Raw genomic sequence first — 20,858 nt, 5'->3', positions numbered from 1 at the left:
GATGCGGGGGAGACGATTGTTCCCTTTAGAGGGCTCGGGAAATGTGCTGCAGCAGGAGGACTGTGGAGGATGTCTCTGGGTAATACATGCTGTTGACAAAAGGAGGGTTACTCTCAGTGGTTGTTTGGTTTGGGGTTTCTTTTCTTCTGCAGGCATCACTTCCTCTCCAACAACAAAAGTGTCTTATCATAAACAGACGTGAAGACGTTTCATATTTGTCATTTTAAACCTTCACAGAAGACAGGAGCATGATTTAACTCTGCATCAGTGTTCATTCTCTCCCTGTGAGATGTGTTTGTTACAGATAGAGGTAGCATCTTTATCAGATGATGGTATCCTCACTATGAACTAGAGGTGTGCCATCCAAGGCACCTCACGATTCAATTACGATTCAGGGTGCTGCAATTCGATTATGCAACGATTATCACGATTATAACGATTTTCGATGCACCTTTTTTTTCCCATTCAGGATTTCTTTTTTTTCCTCACTTTGTGGCTACTTCATACTTTTAAAAAATGTATATTTGTCAGTATCCATTAATTAAAGTAACCAAACACATTTATCTCCATCATCTTTTATTTGAACAAATCATTTAATAAACAGATATGTAAGTCAAATACTTTAAATGTCTCTAAATTTCAAGGTTTGCAGTAAAATATAGAATGAAAACATACAAAATTTAAAAAATCCATGTCTTACAAATATGACAAAATTCATAAACATGTTGAAGAGTGAGAGTAGAGTGAGCCACTGCAGTGAGGAGCAACACACACATGTTCCAGGTAGAGGGGTCTGTGTTGACACCATATTTTGATGTTAACACCATTATAGTATTATTTCAATGAAGGAGTCTCTGTAACAGGAATCTACATCTCTATGTGCTTTTTAAAGTCATTTATCTGGGTCCTTTAAATCATATTTATCACCTACAGCTAAATGTTTTCTGACCTACAGTAACCTCTGCATCCTCAGCCTCTACTGCTTTCTGACCTACAGTAACCTCTGCATCCTCAGCCTCTGATGCTTTCTGACCTACAGTAACCTCTGCATCCTCAGCCTCTGCTGCTTTCTGACCTACAGTAACCTCTGCATCCTCAGCCTCTGCTGCTTTCTGACCTACAGTAACCTCTGCATCCTCAGCCTTTGCTGCTTTCTGACCTACAGTAACCTCTGCATCCTCAGCCTCTGCTGCTTTCTGACCTACAGTAACCTCTGCATCCTCAGCCTCTGCTGCTTTCTGACCTACAGTAACCTCTGCATCCTCAGCCTCTGCTGCTTTCTGACCTACAGTAACCTCTGCATCCTCAGCCTCTGCTGCTTTCTGACCTACAGTAACCTCTGCATCCTCAGCCTCTGTTGCTTTCTGACCTACAGTAACCTCTGCATCCTCAGCCTCTGCTGCTTTCTGACCTACAGTAACCTCTGCATCCTCAGCCTTTGCTGCTTTCTGACCTACAGTAACCTCTGCATCCTCAGCCTCTGCTGCTTTCTGACCTACAGTAACCTCTGCATCCTCAGCCTTTGCTGCTTTCTGACCTACAGTAACCTCTGCATCCTCAGCCTCTGCTGCTTTCTGACCTACAGTAACCTCTGCATCCTCAGCCTTTGCTGCTTTCTGACCTACAGTAACCTCTGCATCCTCAGCCTTTGCTGCTTCCTGACCTACAGTAACCTCTGCATCCTCAGCCTCTGATGCTTTCTGACCTACAGTAACCTCTGCATCCTCAGCCTCTGATGCTTTCTGACCTACAGTAACCTCTGCATCTTCAGCCTCTGCTGCTTTCTGACCAACAGTAACCTCTGCATCCTCAGCCTTTGCTGCTTTCTGACCTACAGTAACCTCTGCATCCTCAGCCTTTGCTGCTTTCTGACCTACAGTAACCTCTGCATCCTCAGCCTCTGCTGCTTTCTGACCTACAGTAACCTCTGCATCCTCAGCCTCTGCTGCTTTCTGACCTACAATAACCTCTGCATCCTCAGTCTTTGCTGCTTTCTGACCTACAGTAACCTCTGCATCCTCAGCCTTTGCTGCTTTCTGACCTACAGTAACCTCTGCATCCTCAGCCTTTGCTGCTTTCTGACCTACAGTAACCTCTGCATCCTCAGCCTCTGCTGCTTTCTGACCTACAATAACCTCTGCATCCTCAGCCTCTGCTGCTTTCTGACCTACAGTAACCTCTGCATCCTCAGCCTCTGATGCTTTCTGACCTACAGTAACCTCTGCATCCTCAGCCTCTGCTGCTTTCTGACCTACAGTAACCTCTGCATCCTCAGCCTTTGCTGCTTTCTGACCTACAGTAACCTCTGCATCCTCAGCCTCTGCTGCTTTCTGCTCTTTATTTAAAGAAGGAAGAGATTTCCTCTGCATCTCCACCTGAGGTTATCAGGTAGAGTTTAGTGGTTTAGCTACCAGTGTCACATGTCTCATGCAGTGTCTTTGGATCAAACCATCAACAGGGAGAGGAGGGGTGGATGTTTTGGGGGGTTTGAATATAAGGCTCAAGTAGAGGACTTCTTGAAAAAGAAGTTGAGGGACACTCATTTGATTGACATCAACATGAAGTAGGGAGATTGTCAGGAGAAATAACTCGGGAGAACAGCGGGAGAATCACCTGGTCTGTTCCTTCAGGTGTCACTTTTGTTCCGTGAGCAGCGGTTGTGTTCCTGTCATTTAGTTGATATGAAAAATAATTGTTTTTGAACATTTATGAATTGTAATTGAATCGTCACGTGTTGTATCACAATGAATCTAACAATCGATGTATCACCCCTACTTTGAACCAGCCTGTGATTGTAAATGTAATGTAGTTTCAGAACAGCACATGTAGCTGTTCTGAGCTTTAAACACCACAGAAATAAAAGCATCAGAGGGTGAGCGTCCAGCTGCTGATGCTTTACTTTAAAATACTTCTGCAGGTGCAGACGCAGAGCAACATCTCCTGCCAAATTGCTGCTCCTGGCTTGTTAATACAGCCTGGAACAGATTGTCTGAAAACTCCTTCCTACACACACGCTCATTTTTTTTCTCTGGTCCTCCTCTGGCTCTCTCTCAGTCGTCTCTTTGTGAGCCTAACAAGGCTTGCTCTCTGCCTAGTTAAGGGTCCCTGCTGGAGGAGAAGCACCAGCATGCCTCTGCTCGCATGTTGGTGGAAAGCCAGGCGAGGACAGTATGAAACTTGAGGAAGAGAGAGAGAGAGAGAGAGAGAGAGAGAGAGAGAGAGAGAGAGAGAGAGAGGCAGATTAAGACCAGGGGCCAATGCAAAGGAAGACTGACAAGCAGTCAGAGAGACAGTGAGATATCAGGAGAGCGACTCTGCGAAGGACAATGACGGAGCGAGAGAGCCAAGGATGCAAACAAAGCATCAGAGAGAAAATGAGGCAGTGGGTGGAGGAGAGCAGGAGGCGATGATGAGCGGTAGCAGAGGATTTCTGCGTACCTGTGGAGGAGATTAAGGGTCTGCATCCAGTGTGATTAATGAGCAGGCCGCTGATTGCTCATCCCCATCTCCCTCCCATGAATAATCACCAGCCCGGTGCTCTCAGAGAGAGAGCTGCTCCGTTAGTATGAGTGAGTGTGTGAGAGAGAGAGAGAGGGGGGGATAAGTGCTTGTGTACACATAAGAGATAAGAGTGTGTGTGTGAGAGGGACAGTCTGAATGTACAATACATGAAAGTGAGCTGGATACAGTGTGTGTGTGTGTGTGTGTGTGTGTGTGTGTGTGTGTGTGTGTGTAATGAACTGCCTCAGAGTGCTCAGGTACTGATTGAGTGTGAGCTTCATGTGGAGGATGATGTATAACGTTCAGTGTCAGTGTGCCTGAAACATGATGACGTATCTGAAGCCCCCCTGCAGAGAGCGCCTCGCACTGATGCACGCTGCTGACGCTCCAGGATCGTTTGTACACACTGTGAGCTCTCAGCAGGGGGGGCCGCCTCCCTTCAGGTACTGTACTAACCCACCAGGGTCACTGTGTCCACTGTGACTGTACCCCAGGCAGCAGTTAGTGAGAGAGAGATTAGATGCTGATTATCTCTGTGTTGGATTTCAGACTCTTGATGTTGAGGAGGCCGCTCCTCTGATCGTCGGTAGTCCTTCAGGGTCGATGTGGGCGATGATGCAGATCACTGAGCCGGTCTGCTGGACCGTGATATCGGATCTTTCTCTGTCAATGTGATGAACTACTTTGATTTCTCAGGTATTTAATTCATTGGATCAGACAGGAACCTGAAGGCCCACGTGATTACTTCATCCATACAGTTTGGTATTGAATCTGCAGGATCAGTATCGATGTCACCGGACAGTCACTGTGTGCACGCTTTAACAGAGTTAGAGATGCTGCTGCTCAGAAGTTGGAGCATCGAAGTCTTTGAGTAAGACACTGAGCTCATGTGCTAAGCCTGACTCTCAGGACTTTGTTGTCTTCACTTGTTGTGGTCGCTTTGAAAAGAAAACAGCTTTAAAGTCTGAGTTAAAAACCAAAGAGTAATGATGGACGCAGCATGGGGTTGTTTTGAATCCTACACATCTTCATGGTGCAGTAGTTTGCAGAAAGAGGACTCTGGTTTGCAGCTGCATGAGGAGGCATCAGATGGACTCAGACTAGTCAAACAGTCATTAATTTCATTGCATCTAACTTAAAATTGCACATCTCATATGTCTGTGCGTCGTGTGGAATCTGTTTCATATAAGATAAGATAAGATACTCCTTTATTCGTCCCACAACAGGGAAATTCATGGAGTTACAGCAGCAAACAAGAAGGTGTACATTACAAGAATTTAACAAGAATATATATAGGGAAGAAATGTCCATCAGAGACGACAGCTTGGCCATAATTCTCCTGTCAGCCACCACCTCCACAGGGTCCAGGACTGAGCTGGCCTTCTTCAACAGTTAGTTCAGTCTTGCTCTCCTGTATCCTGTCCGCCCACAGCAGGTGAAATCCTTCCAATGTGGCATTCGTGTCCGGTGTTAGCTCTGTTAGCATGATGCTACTCTGGTGCTGGATTAGCTGGTCCACCTTATCGTAGATAGATCTCACAGTCCCCATAACGGTGGGTGGAAGGATAGGTCCATGTCGTCTTTTCTTAGCTCGCACCTCAGTACCAGCACGCCGTCCTCGCCTCCTTCTCCTCAGCTCGCAGGGAACATCGAGCCTAGCATCATTTAGCATCGACATGCTACGGGATGCTAACAGCTGATCTCGTATGTAAACAATGCGACCATGGTTACACGCTGGATATCCGGACACAGACAGGAACAGTAGTAAAAACACCCCTGCAAACGTAGTCAGTTTGGTGTCTATGGCCAACAAATGAGTCATTAAAACTCATGACAGGCTCCAAATACAAAGAGAACTAAACAGATACAGATATGGTCAATGACTTCTGTTAAAACAGCTCCAGGTCAAGAAAATAAAGTGCATTCAAACTTGTGTCTCCTTCTGACACACGGGACTTCCACCAGATCCGTGTCCGGTCCGTCTCCAATCCGCTGCGGTCTGGGTCCATGCTCTCTCGTCTGTCAACACCCACCTGGTTGTATTTTCAGAACGCAGCATGGAGCAGGACCGCCGGACAGCTGGAGTCATGTGACCGAGGTTTCCCCCCGCTGTAATCCCTGAATCAAGGATTCTCCTCCTCCTCTCCTCATCCATGTTGTCTTTCTGGTCCTCTGAAAACCTCTGACCTGTTGACTCCAGGCCTGGGAACAGGTTACAGGACAAACCTGATTCTTAGAGGTTTTCATATGTTGTTAAAAACCATAAAACCTGCATGCATGCAAACAGTCACTTCCTTACTGTGCTACCATTCCTGAATTGAATATTAAATGAGTGTGCTCCCCAAAATAACCTTTATACTGTACATCCTGCAGAGTAGTTCCTGGTATTGCATGGTGATAACTCTTTAATGAGCATCAGCCAGAGTAACGTCAGACTTCCACTAGATCAGAGCAGGACCTCGGGACAGCTGGAGTCATGTGACGGAGGTTTTCTCCTCCTCCTCTCCTCATCCATGTTGTCTTCCTGGTCCTCTGAAAACCTCTGACCTGTTGACTCCAGGCCTGGCTCCGCTCATCATGACTTTGGTTTGTTGTTGTAGTTAAGTGAAATACGATCTGGTGATAACACAGAGTGTTTTATTCTGAAAATTAACCGGATGTTTTCATTTTGTTTTGGTGAAACCTGACTTCCTGTCCCGCTCCATCTGCTCTGTTGAGATTGATGCGTCGTGCTCCGGCATCCGGCACAAATAGAAGTCTTGTGTGTCTGATCCGGAGGGCTCTGACCTTCAGGATCCAGTGGAAGTTAACACATTGATTAGAATAGGATCAGTGACAGACCGGACACGGATCTGGTGGAGTTTGGCCGTTAAATTCACATCAGTGTGATGATTTCAGAAGAGTAAGGAAGGAGTCTTTAAAGAGCACTGCATATAAAACATCTGCAGGGTCAATCTGCGACGAGCAGATGATGATTCATGACAGGCAAAGTGCTTCCTGCTCTTTAAAGACAGGAGCATTAACTAAAGAGAGAGACGTGGATCTAAGAGGAGCGATGAAGTATTCGGCTGAACACAGCTCAGTTTCTATCAAAATATTTTGTGAGTTATGTAACCGACGAGCTGGAGAATAAAAATACAAAATGTGTTTAATATTTTAAACTTTTTGTTCTCATGGAACAGATTCTTGTCTGAAGAGATTCAGCTGGAACGTCTGATAAAGTTTAATGTCTTACATCAGAGCTTTATTTGACTGATACTGACTCCACTGATGAGCTCATTCTTCACATGGACAACGTGAGACTCCAATAACCTTTGACCCTGAGTGGCACATTTATCTGCACAGAGACACACACAGACCTGTTTCCATCCTTCCTGACCCACATCAGACTTTCCCACTCCTCCACCTGTACTCGTTTTTCCTCCTCTCCTCCTCCACAGTCAGGATGTTATCTGTCTCCCCCTCTGAAAAAGTCATGAGGTTTCTGCTCCTCTGCTTTGTGGCTTGATGTCTCACTCTGGCTCACGAGAGTCTGGTCTTATATATGTGGACGGGGACAGCTCTCTGAGCCGCAGTCTTCAGCTCGCCACATTAGTTATTCCCTGAGAGATCTGCTACGTGCTCTGCATCCGATTTGTCTCTCCTGCTGTCCAACACGCACACACATTTTCTACTCCTGTTCTTATTCCCCCGTGTCTCCTCCATCCACCTTTCGGTATGCCGTCTCTCCTTTTTGTTTGCTCATCTTCTTTCTCTTCCACGTTTCAGATCACTGTTTCCTGTTTCTAATGTGTTTTTGTCGTGTCCTCTTTTTTTCCATCCCATTATGAATTATATTTTCCAGCCCTCTCTCTCTCCTCTCTCTGTGCTCCCTCTGCAGTGTGTGCTGTACTGTATTCCCCTCCAGACTTGGTTACAGAAGCCTCCCTGTTGGTCCTGTCAGCGTGCCCATAGCTCAGTTAGCAGCGCTGATCGATCAGTGGAGCTCCTGAATTCCCCTGAAAGTCAATTACTAACTTGCACATCGGAGCTATTTTTGGAGGACGGGGAAGCTGCAGGAATCATTATCCAGATAATGTCCTGACAACCGTCCCCCAGCAAGCCGGGCCAAACAGGAGCTGCTGGATCACCTGAGACTGACACACCACCAGACATTGTTGGAGTTGCTTTTAAAATTGAGATAATCTGACATAAGTGCAACTGTTAGAGATTAAATTAAATTGTGAAAACTTTGTTTCAATGTCTGATAAGAACCTAAAGCTGGAGATGAATGCTGAGTTCGATTTTCAGTCTGTTCATTCAATGAGCAGACACAGAGGGAAATGTTACTGCTTAAGGCTTTCTCTTCTAAGTCTCTGGAGACAAAATTGAGATTCTCACTTCAGCCTCATTCAAGTTTCAAATTGTTCTCATTAGTTTCTCCTAAAATTCACTAGGAGAAATAGTTGAGAACATGACATGAGTCTTAAATGAGAGATCTCATTAATGGCTCATTTTCTTCTCTTTGATTAAATATAGTTTTTGGCCTTTTTGCCTTTATTTGACAGGACAGCTGAAGGAGACAGGAAATGTGGGGAGTAGTGAAGACATGCAGGAAATGATCAACCGGCCTCTATCTTTTGCAGTTTCTCTGAAATCCACTAAATCTTTGTGAAGTTGTTTTGTTCCAAACAGACTTGTAAAGGAAGGACCAGACTGTGAAGTCAAAGAAGAGATCATTTCACATCTAAATAGCTGATCTTGCAAGTGGTTCAAATGTTTGAATGAGAATTGTAAGTTTGTGGACAATTACATTGAAATCTTAATTTTGCAGGGCACTATAAATGTTCATGGAAAGATGATCTCAGGCTCTTTCTTTGCTCCATCTGAGCTCAACTTGAGACACAAAAACTGAGTCTGACTAAAACAAATGGATGAGGTTAGATTGAGAGAGCTCCCTGATTTCTCCACCTGAGCTCAAAAGGAGTCACAACACTTGAGAAATACCTGAGAATCATTTCAGAGTTTGACCAGATCTCTCAACTTTTTTCTGGAGGCAAGAATGAGAAACAGGAGACATAAGCTGTAGTCTCATTTTGCTTTCAAACAGATCTCATTGTTGTCTAGGAGACAGAAATGAAACACTTTTGAGATCTCCTCTCTACATTTCTTTTCCAAGCCACCGTTTAGATATAAAGAAATCAACATTTGTGTAGCAGAGTTCTTTCTCAGATCAGCTTCTGCTTTAAAATATTGCTTAATATCATAATTTTTAATGTGTTCAAGGCCAGGGTTACATTTCTGCCCCTTGAATAGAAAATCACTCAATGCATTTGAAGCAGGAGCATTCACAAACACAAATATGTACCATCAGAGTAATGATGTTTTAGCTTCTTTTATTTATTTGTTTATTTAAGTTGTATTTTTCCACTTATCAGATAGGACAGCTGAAGAAAGACAGGAAATAGAGAGCAGGGGAACAGATGCAGCAAAATGGGCGAGGCCTGAAGTTGAACCTGCGCCCGCTGCGACGACGGTTATAGCCTCTGTACATGGGGCACGCACTACCCAAGCACTGCTACCACTGTAAACGCAATCGCAGTGTTTGCAGGTGAAAGGACACACACGTGTGTGTTTAGGAATAATGCAAAAACAAAAGAGCTTCCTGACTGCAAAGTGAAGTAAAATCACGCCGGCAGTAGTGTTTGGGTTAGAGTTTCTTGAAATGATTGACTCCTTCTGCAGCAGTCGATAGCTGAGCTTCCCTTCCATGCACTGTTGCTATATTCACTGAGTTTTCAGACCTAACATTGTTCCTAACATAAAAATAAAGTTACTTTAATTGCATAGATTTCTGCAACCTGTGCATTAGGAGTCCTGTTAGCTACCATAAGCTAATAAAAAAGCCAAACACCAGAGCGTCTGTTGATGTTTAACCTCCACCACACCAGCTGGAAGTAAAGACCGTCTCTTCTGATGGATTAGATCTGAGGTCAGTGATTGTGGTCAGTTAACCGAGCTCTGCTAATCCATGAAACCTCTGCTGGAGGACAAAGCACGTTTGAAACAGACTCACAGACTCCTACAGTTTATAGTTTTGTAGCTCTAACTCAGTGATCACGGGTAGACAAGCATCACTTCAGGGAACAACCTGCCGTCACATGAAGACTGTTTTAATCAGTGATATCTTAACCTTCATTTGTCCTCTAACTATGTTCGTCTCATCTTCTTCCCAACATTGGAGACATCAACAAACTTTCTCTGGAACGTTCTCCTGGCCTGGTCTCCTAACTGTAATCTCAGCGGGTGGAGTTTGGATGGCATCAGGATTAATTTCATGGTGTCAGGATTCATTTCACTTCTGCTCCATCTCTCACAGAGCTAGGTGTGGTTTTTCTTTTTTACCCTGGCCTTTCCTGCAGACATTAAAAGTGAGGGCTAATACATCAGCAGAAGTTTAGACTGACCTCTCATGAGAGGTTGGAAGAGAGCTCCTGTAAAGAATGTAAACAGGTTGAATTGATCCTGTTTGATTGTTAGCATGTTACAGACCTGTGTTATGCATTCAGAGATGAAGCTTTACAATCCAAGGAAATTCAAGTATTTAATCTGAAAATCCCCAGTCAGTTTATTCTGAACAATGCTTTCATTCCCATGTTTTAAGAGTAACTGAAGATTTGAATTCAAATGAGAAACCTCTGGGGTTTTTTTCTGCAAGTGTCAAATCAGTGACTCAGGATTCTGTCTCAATATTATCACACCAGGACTTCCTTATGTGGTCCAGCTGTGGCTATTAAAAGTACCAAATTCCATAACAGTGACAAACTCTATTAGATATCCTTCAGTTCGTACTTCTGCTCTCGCCTCTGCACTCCTGAACGTTACCCGACATCGTGCAAAGAGGAGTTCAATGTGTCAACACAAGTTGCAGAATTTGTTCATCAGGATTCTGGGCGCAACTAGTGAACATGAACGCAGCAAATACTTTAGACATGCAGAAATGGAGTGCCGCCTGCAAGCACGTCATCCTCTCTATCAGCTGATCTCAACAACCTCTCATTTGGCGGTCTATTTAAGCTGCATGCCTCCCTGTCTCTGCCTCTGCTTTGACAGAGCTCCTGCTGTCCTGCTCAGTGCTGTGTGCAAACTTCACACCCACCTCCTCTCCGGCATCCACCTGCGGGCTCTGGGGGTTAATCCTATCTCATTACTCCTAAATGTCTGTAATGAGGTAAACTTAAATCTTTACTGTACGTCTGTAACAAGCTGCAACCTCCAGCTGTGAGAATTGAGGCAAATGTGAAAGTGTTAGCATTTGCAGTTCCTTGAGTGTCCACTAGAGGCTGGCTGCAGAGACAACGGAAACCACATACACACCCATTCAAAAGAGCTGATCTTAGAAATTAACATTTTTACAGCCTGGTTCAAAACATTTATTATAACCCAGCAGTTCAGATATTAAGATTTTTAGTAGGGGTGTCCCAATATTGATATCAGATATTGGTCCGATATCAGCAAAAAACGAGTATTGGATTATATCAGCCTGCATCTAAAATCTCTGATATAATCAATCAATCAATCAGACTTTATTTATAAAGCGCTTTTCATACAATGACATTGTAACACAAAGTGCTGTACAAGAAAAACAACTTCAAATAGAATAAATGGTAACACTTTACAATAAGGGTCCCTTAATTAGCGTTAGTAAATGCATTATTAAGCATTAATTAACAGTTTAATAATAGTTTAATAATCGTTATAATGTATTACCTAACATTAACTAACACATTAGCTAATGCATTAATAAGCAGTTAATTAATGTCCACTGCTCAGAGTTAATTAATACATTATAAAGCATTAATAAAAGTTACAAAACTGAATGAGTTAACCATTAGTGAATGCTTTCTGGACCCTTATTGTAAAGTGTAACACATGCATCACTTGAGTAACACATTATAAATGCTAAACTGCCTCATAAGCATTACTTAACCATAATTAAGCATTAGTGAATGCTTTTTGGACCCTTATTGTAAAGTGTAACACATGTATCCTTTAGGTAACACATACTCTGAAGCAAAAGGAGTTGAAATGTAGTTGAAGCAACACATGTAAAGAATTCAACACATTTTATTTAGAATAAAACAGATAATCACAGATAACATCTCAACTGGCACAGAGAAGTACGGTGGCCCTGAGAGCTCACAGCACTGCAACTTAAGAAAACACATGCAAAAAGACAAAACACAAGAAAATTAAGAAAACACCTTCATCAATTTGACAACACATGCGCAGCATTTAGAAAACACGATGCAAAGACAACAACACTACACATTAAAAAAAGCGCTGCAAATAGACAGCAACACAACAGAAGTGTTTCCAGAGGACACTTAAAAGTGATGCACACGCTTATGCTTATGCTTATGAGGTAGTTTAGCATTTATAATGTGTTACTTAGGTGATGCATGTGTTACACTTTACAATAAGGGTCCAGAAAGCATTCACTAATGGTTAACTAATTAAGTTTTGTAACTTTTATTAATGCTTAATAATGTATTAATTAACTCTGAGCAGTGGACATTAATTAACTGCTTATTAATGCATTAACTAATGTGTTAGTTAATGTTAGGTAATACATTATAACGGTTATTAAACTATTATTAAACTGTTAATTAATGCTTAATAATGCATTTACTAACGCTAATTAAGGGACCCTTATTGTAAAGTGTTACCGAATAAGGTAAGAAAAAGATCCCAGCCCTGACCCCAAACCCACCCCACAATCCTAAGGTTAAGAACACAATATGCAACAATTATAATAAAAACAATAAAAATAAAATAAATAAATACAAAATCTAAATAATTTACTGAACGAACTGAGGAAACGCTCTCATGTTATCTTAATGAGGAAACACAGGAGGTAAAATAAGATGTTAAAACTCAAAACAGGAAATTAAAACCACCAAAGTAAAATACATTTCTAAGATAATAAAAGACTAAAATATTAAACCATTGAAAGAAAATAAGATGTGAGACTTAAAGGGGACATATCACGCTTTTTTCATCAACATATATTGGTCTAAGAGGTCCCCAAAACATGTCTTTAAAGTTTATGCTCAAAAAAACACTTTGAAATCAGATTTTGGTCTGCCTGAAAAGTCCTCTTCTGCATTCCTCATCTGAACACTCTGTTTTCCCTCTGACCACGCCCCCTCCGGAAGTGGATGTGCCTCGGCTCTCCAGCACGTTGATCTAATGTTTACATGTTGGCTGAATATACACGGCTGCTCACAGATCACGTTACTTCAACCCTCTGAATCTGATCCTGACGGAGAGGCGCCTGTAGCAGGACCTTTCTGAACGATTTGTCATAGATTTAGTGTTTCTTGTTGTTTCATTTGTCAGTATGTAGACGTGTGTCTTGGTACACAGCTACGAACATGTAGCTATGTGGCTATGCTAACTAGCGCTAGCACTTATCCATGATAAATAAAAATCATCCACTAGATCTTCAAATCTGCAGACGTGGGGAGTAAAACCGACCTCTGCCAGAAAGGCAGCAGGACCTTTCTGAACCATTGGTCACAGATTTAGTGTTTCTTGTTGTTTTATTTGTCAGTATGTGGACGTGTGTCTTGGTACACAGCTACAGCTACGAACATATAGCTATGTGGCTATGCTAACTAGCGCTAGCACTTATCCATGACAAATAAAAATCATCCACTATATCTTCAAATCTGCAGACGTGGGGAGTAAAACCGACCTTTGTGTTTATTAAGACAGCCTACAACTAGCATGCCTCCCTCCTAAGCTCCTTGTTAGCACACATGTGTGCAGGGAATGAAAAACGGAGGAGGGGTTGAGTTGTATTTTATACAGTCTATGGGCTGAACAAGCTCCGAGCTCTGACTCCGTGACAGACCGGATATTGTTGTTACGTAACAAAAACACGGAAGTCTGAAACGGCTCGTTTCAGACACATTTACAGAAAGGTGTAGAAATCAGAACAGGGGCAGAATGGATTTTTTTCATTCTCGGGGGGTTTGTAGACAGGGACACATATTTCAGGTAAAGAACCATTAAAAAGTCAATTTTGCATGATATGTCACCTTTAAAATATAAGCACTCCCATGCAGGCAGTCCATTCCAGACTCCTCTCCAGCATTTCTATCCAGCATGCAGAGCCTACAGGATCACAACAACAGTGTGTGCTAGGATGCTAACAAAGTAGCAAGGAGTAGGAGTGATGTCGGCCGTGTGGCAGTATTGTTCGTTAAAATCCGAAAAGACGTTGCAGCTGAGTGAAAAACTTGTCATGCACTAGTTTTCTGTGGTGGCACAGAACCAGGGAAGTTTAATACGACCAACCTCATCACGTATCACCCCAGAGCGCTACCTCTGTGAGGCCACTATTGAACGTAAGAACAAACACTGTAGCTGTTAGCAAGGAGGCCAAAGCCCCGCCTCTTTCCCTCACACTACCTCCACAGAAGTTAGGTTGAGTTCAGCATTTCCAACACGGCGTCCACGTTCCAATCAGGGCTTCAGGAACAGACGGGTGACGTCACAGAGATTACGTCTATTTATCATACAGGATGTGATCGGTACCAGAGTTCTTGTCTCCATGCACAGTTTGAAAGTTTGTGTGAGAAGTCATGTGGTTGAAATTCACAGTACCACCCTGAAACCTGCCCTCCAAGCCATGTCAGATCAATGCCCTTCATCCCTCATCTGTCCACATGGCACTCAAAGCCGCTCTGCCACCCAAATTACCGCTCTGCTGAATTATAACTTTGTTGGATCTGGCAGATAGTGTACCCAAGGCAGTCTGGAATATCACTGACAGACCGAGCTGTCAGCCCGGATACATCTATCACCTGGCGAGCTCTGCCAAACAGACAGCTAATATCCAGGGGTCCTTTACAGCAGTGTTTGTCAAAGTCTGGAACCGGACAGAAGGTTCCCCACAAACATTTCAAAGTCTGTTAGCCGACTACTCCAGGTCGCTTTTGACATTTCAATATCGCCTCTCTGTGGGTCTGAGGGAGAGGTTTGTTGAGATACTGGCCTTATCACTGCTGTTCAGTCTTCCTCTACAGGTGAGAGCTTGTGTTTGTTGTTCAGATCTTCGTATGCATGCAGGTATTCATGCATTTACAGGTGGTGAGAACGCAGCAGCACTGTGTGGCTGATAGAAGATAAGAAGCATGGATTAGGAAACTCAGCACAGACATGTTGATGTTTATAAAAGCTGTTTTAAATCATGCACCACAAAAATATATCACTGCAGTTTGATTTTGTTTGTTTAAAGACACACTTGTTGTTTAATTTGTGATCTGAGTGCAACTCTGAGTTAGCTGGATGTTGAGTTTAGCATGCTCTTTAAGCTGAAAGAAACAACTTCACTGTAAGAGGATTGTTTTTAAGCTCAGATGAAACACAGTGATTGGTTTATGACTAACATATGAATGTAATTTAATAACATATAAACTCTGTCACACTGACATTTACCATGTCAGTGCACACGTGAGTGTTCTCCACATTCACAGTGTCGTCAGTGGAACGAATGCTCCTCTCACTGGTTAGTGATTTATCAATCAATCAATCAATCTTTATTTGTATAGCGCCAAATCACAACAAACGTTATCTCAAGACGCTTTTACAAACATAGGAGGTCTAGACCACTCTATGTCAAATTATGAACAGAGACCCAACACCAAGACAGGGTAAGACTCAGTCTGACCCCACCTTAATCTATCATGAGCATTGCACCTCACAGTATTTAGCTAGTTACAGTGGTGAGGAAAAACTTCCTTTTAACAGGCAGAAACCTCCAGCAGGACCAGACTCATGTTAGACAGCCATCATGCCTCGACTGATCTGGGTCTGGAAAGACAGATAGAGGGGAGTAAGAGAGAGAGGTGATAGTGATGAGACGAGTCCTAGAAGCTGTTGCCGCTGGAGTCCAGCACGTCCGTATCAGCTGGAGTCCAGATCGTTCACAGCAGGAGGACGTCTACGGCAGCTCAGAGGAACCTACGAGACAAGGGAGCTCAGGGACTCCAGAAAGGTCTATGGTTAGTAACTTTAATGGGACAGGAAGAGTTAAAGTAAGTGATGAAGGGGTTGGGGGGAAGAGGGTGAGCTAGGATCCCAGTGTGTCAGTGTGCCAGTTCAGGCCTATAGCAGCATAACTAAGAGCTGGTCCAAGCCTGATCCAGCTTAACTATAAGCTTTATCAGGAAGGAAAGTTTTAAGTCAACTCTTAAAAGTGGAGAGGGTGTCTGCCTCCCGGACCCTGACTGGTAGATGATTCCAAAGGAGAGGGGCCTGATAACTGAAGGTTCTACCTCCCATACTACTTTTATAGTTCATGTGATATTTTATTTAAAGCTCAGAGAATACAACGAAGCAGGAAGAGGAGAGGTTGAAAATATGATAATGCAAACTTGTGCACTTAGTGGTCTAAGCGTGCGCCCCATGTACCGAGACTATAGTCCTCTTTGCTGTAGTCCCAGCCTCGACCATTTGCTGCATGTCTGCTGGGGGTCCAGGGGCTAGACGATTATGGCAAAATAATAATCAGGATTATTTTGATTGATATTGAAATCATGATTAATAAACACGATTATTCATTGAGCTGCACGGTGGTGCAGTGGGTAGCGCTGTTGCCTCACAGCTAGAAGGTTCCTGGTTCGAATCCCCGGGCGGGCGGGTGCCTTTCTGTGTGGAGTTTGCATGTTCTCTCCGTGCATGCGTGGGTTCTCTCCGGGTTCTCCGGCTTCCTCCCACAATCCAAAAACATGCTCAGGTTGATCGATCACTCTAAACTGCCCGTGGTTGTGAGTGTGTGTGTGAATGGTTGTCTGTCTCTCTGTGTTAGCCCTGTGATAGGTTGGCGACCTGTCCAAGGTGTACCCTGCCTTCCGCCCGAAGCCAGCTGGGATAGGCTCCAGCTCCCCGTGACCCCTAACGGGATAAGCGGTCAAGATAATGGATGGATGGATGGATTATTAATATTCATTGATTTCAAAACTTGAGCAATAAAAAAACAATAAATAAGAATAATTACCACATCTACATGCACTTTGCAACATGCAAAATACACTAAAAACACAGCCAACAACACAAAATCATGATCAAAATTCAACTAATCATCCAGCCATAATGTCTGCTTCTTCAGATGTCCTATCATACAGGCTGACATGCTCAAAAATATAACTTAAATATATTTAATGCATGCAACCACAAGCAGGTAAACAGAGAGGAAACAAAGCACACACTCTGCAGTGAAACTTTCCTTCATTGAGGATGAAACGTTGAATTAATCTGACTGTCAGGAAAGGATCCAGCAGGTGAAGAAGTTCCCTCTCTGTAGGTTTTGCGTGACCACACAGCTCGGCCTCAGACGCTCTTTATGGTGCAGGGGGGGGAGCCGGAGAAGAATAACTCTTAATTTGCCGTTAAGGTGAATTGAATCGGATGGCCGTTTCAATGATCATAAATTCACCTTAATGAGAAAAATGATATTTGGCTAGCTGTGTGTCCTCTGACTCGCGCTCTCTCCTCAGCCTGCAGATCCCTCACTGGCTGACAGCTGTTTATCCTCCGCGGTCCACTTGTAATGAGATGGATGCTTAGAGATGAATTAAGCCCGGCTACAGTTCCACTACATCAGCATCCTCATTCTGATTCATGGTTTCTCCTCTGCCTCCTCCTCCTCCTCCTCCTCCTCCTCCTCTTTTCTATTCTATCCGTTCATATCTGATATTTGCTTCTGTGGAATCTGTTCAATCTGAACCCAAAACCCAATCATTTCCCTTCATCCTCTCATCCTAACAGAGGTTGTGCAGCTGAGCCTGGCAGAGGACCAGCAGATCAGCGTCTCCACGGTAACGGTGGGCCTCAGCGCCGTCCTTACCTGTGCCATCCAGGGAACGCTGCGCCCGCCAATCATCTGGAAGAGAAACGGCATCATACTCAACTTCCTGGATCTGGAGGATATAAATGTAGGTGCATTTTGATTTCTCTCAAAATGTGATAACGACAACATCACTGCTTTTCTGTAACCAAGAGATGACATCATCGTGCTGCACACACTGTTTTTAACCACGTATCCATCAGCAGACACACACCAACAGGATCTAACCTGTGTTTGTGTTTACATCATTCATTTAATAATTGTTTTATTTTTATTCTTCTAGTTCCTGAGAATAATGGCTGCTCCTCCAGCTCCTTCATAATAATAATAATAATAATAATAATAATAATAAAAATAATAATACTATTTATTTATATAACACTTTTAAAAACAGAGTTACCAAGAGCTTTAAAAATAAAAAAAAATAAAAAACAATGAAAAATAAATATGAGGAAAATAAATAAATAAAAATGTAGTACAATAAGCTATAAAATAAAATGAAAACTCAGATAAATATTTTTAATACAATTTAAAAATCTTGCCAGTGACAATGCCTGAAAAAAAAATAGCAATGATAATAGTAATCATCTTTATTTATAAAACACTTTTAAAAACAGGGTTACAAAATGCTTCAAAAATAAGAAACTAAAGAAAAATGAAAGAAAAATATAACGAAGACAAATAAAAGGAAATTATGGAGGAATAAAAACAACAAAAAATTAATACAATCAAAAAATAGAAACATATGATTGAAAGATATAGGATAAAATTCAAATTCAAATGCATTTTATTAATCAAATTAAAAATATTGCCAGTGATACTGCCTGAAAAAAAACAAAAGCAATGATCTGCTAATAATAATAATTATTACTTTATTTATATTACACTTTTAAAAACAGGGTTACAAAGTGCTTTAAAAGTAGGAAACTAATAAACAATGAAAGAGAAGTATGAGGGGAAAATTAAAATTTAAATATATAATAGAAAGCTATAGAATAAAATACAAATTATAATAAATGTTATTAATGAAATTAAAAAATATTGCCAGTGATACTGCCTCAAAAATAATAATAATAACAATAACAATAATAATAATAACAATCTTTGTAAAACTTTTAAAAACAGGGTTACAAAGTGCTTTGAAACTAAGAAACTGAAGTAAGTAAGTAAGTACATTTGATTTAGTGTGACACCTTTCATAGAATAAAATCACAAAGTGCTTCACAAGAAAAATATTCAAGTTAAAATGAAATCATAAAACAGTAAAAGAAACAGACAATAGCATAATTAAAACATTAGTCTGTAAGGTGTCCTCCATCTCTCCTCTCCTCTCCTCTGTCCTCCATCTCTCCTCTCCTCTCCTCTCCTCTCCTCTCCTCTCCTCTCCTCTCCTCTCATCTCCTCTCCTCTCCTCTCCTCTCCTCTCCTCTCCTCTCCTCTCCTCTCCTCTCCTCTCCTCTCCTCTCCTCTCCTCTCCTCTCCTCTCCTCTCCTCTTCTCTCTTCTCCTCTCCTCTCCTCTCCTCTCCTCTCCTCTCCTCTCCTCTCCTCTCCTCTCCTCTCCTCTCCTCTCCTCTCCTCTCCTCTCCTCTCCTCTGTCCTCCATCTCTCCTCTCCTCTCCTCTCCTCTCCTCTCCTCTCCTCTCCTCTCCTCTCCTCTCCTCTCCTCTCCTCTCCTCTCCTCTCCTCTCCTCTCCTCTCCTCTCCTCTCCTCTTCTCATCTCTCCTCTCCTCTCCTCTCCTCTCCTCTCCTCTCCTTTTTAAATAAATGTGTCTTTAAGAGTTTTTTAAAAGTGACAACAGAGACAGCTGAACAAATATTTACAGGAAGAGCGTTCCACAATGTTGGTGCCACCACTTCAAACGCATGGTCACCTTTTGTTCTTAGAGGAGCTCCAGGGACAACCAGCAAGTCCTGGTCAGAAGACCTGAGTGACCTACTGGTGAGGTAGGGGTGGAGCAGGTCGGCGATACATTCAGGAGCCTGACCACGCAGAGCTCTATACACACAAACAAAACCTGTTGATTAAAACACACTCAGGTGACATCTCCTATCAAAATGTGTTTTTAAAGAGATACATCTTCATCCCTCTTCATCACCTGTTCGTCGTTGGACAGGTGATGAAAACTGTGTTCTGTAGTTTGATTGCTGAGAACAGCTGATTGTTGATCCTGCTGCTGGAGGATGATAAAAGTCAGTGTGTAAATTTAACACAGATTTATTCTGTGATCTGTCATGAGAGGAACCTCTTTTTAAAACTATTTAATCCCATTAAAAACCTCCCAGCTGCAACGCCTCTTCAGGTGTGTACGGGTGTGTTTGTTTTCATCATGTTCCTTTTATGAATTCAGACATCCTGATTAATATTTATCTGTTCTGATATTATTATTTATAACCTCAGCAGCGAGGGGCCACAGTGCTGTGCTCCTCCACTGATTCAAAACAAATCCAAGAGAATTAAAATAAATATTCAGAAATGATGTTGTTGTTATAAAGTGTTCAGGGCTCTGGGATATTTTGTAATGGAGAGAACATCTTTTCTTTTTTTTATTTCTGCTTGTTTGTGTTGCATATAAAATACTGTAAGAATTTAAGGTTTGGAGGAAAATTACAGATTTAATAACAGAGAGTAAAGAAGCCAAACAATCCGCCCCGCTTCAGGGTCCACGCAGACATTAGAAGAACTCAGCAGCTGACAAGTAACAGTAAATCTCCCCCTCGAGCCGCACAGACACCTGGAACCACGATGTGCCCGAGGCAGGATGGAACAGAAGAAGAGAAGCTGACAGCAGTTTAAAAAAATCAGAGATCAAACATACAGAAAAGTTTTCCTCCTCTAAACGTGCTCGCTCTCTGAAACAGCAGAGTCCGATCCCTGCTTAATGAACTGTGTGGCCCTGCTCCTGTTTGCTCACATCTGCTCAGGTGACAGCTCAGCGCTGGCCTTGCTTTACCCACCCCCGGATCACTGTGCACTAATTGCATGTTAATGAGCAGCCTTGTTGGTCTGCTGTGATGATAAGCCGATAAACAATGTCAAGTGTTGAGGTGGAGACTGGAGGAGAGGTGGTGGCAGCGCCGGGCCCCCAGGCTCATGACCGTGCATAATGGATCTCCACAGAGTGCAGTGATGGGAGAGGAGAGAGGGAGGACAGAGAGAGGAGAGGAGAGGAGAGGAGAGGAGAGGAGAGGAGAGGAGAGGAGAGGAGAGGAGAGGAGAGAGGGAGGACAAAGAGGAGAGGAGAGGAGAGGAGAGGAGAGGAGAGGAGAGGAGAGGAGAGGAGAGGAGAGGAGAGGAGAGGAGAGGAGAGGAGAGGAGAGGAGAGGAGAGGAGAGGAGAGGGAGGACAGAGAGGAAGGAGAGGAAGGAGAGGAGAGGGAGGACAGCGAGAAAGGAGAGGAGAGAGGGAGGACAGAGAGAAAGGAGAGGAGAGAGGGAGGACAGAGAGGAAGGAGAGGAGA

The 20,858-nt window shown here is 42.9% G+C and overlaps 1 protein-coding gene across 1 annotated transcript in view; it reads left to right on the top strand.

The window, feature by feature from the left end:
- fstl4 (follistatin-like 4) overlaps positions 1 to 20,858 on the top strand; it is a 295,733-nt gene that overhangs the window by 218,084 nt on the left and 56,791 nt on the right. Inside the window, exon 7 of the mRNA XM_034683558.1 lies at positions 17,320 to 17,486. Coding sequence (XP_034539449.1) covers positions 17,320 to 17,486 — 167 coding nt within the window. The remainder of the gene's footprint in view (positions 1 to 17,319; positions 17,487 to 20,858) is intronic.

Source organism: Notolabrus celidotus, chromosome 5, assembly GCF_009762535.1.
Source record: "Notolabrus celidotus isolate fNotCel1 chromosome 5, fNotCel1.pri, whole genome shotgun sequence".
Taxonomy (NCBI): Eukaryota; Metazoa; Chordata; class Actinopteri; order Labriformes; family Labridae; genus Notolabrus; species Notolabrus celidotus.
Note: the sequence above shows the minus strand (reverse complement) of the source record. Positions and strands in the feature narration are given on the sequence as shown.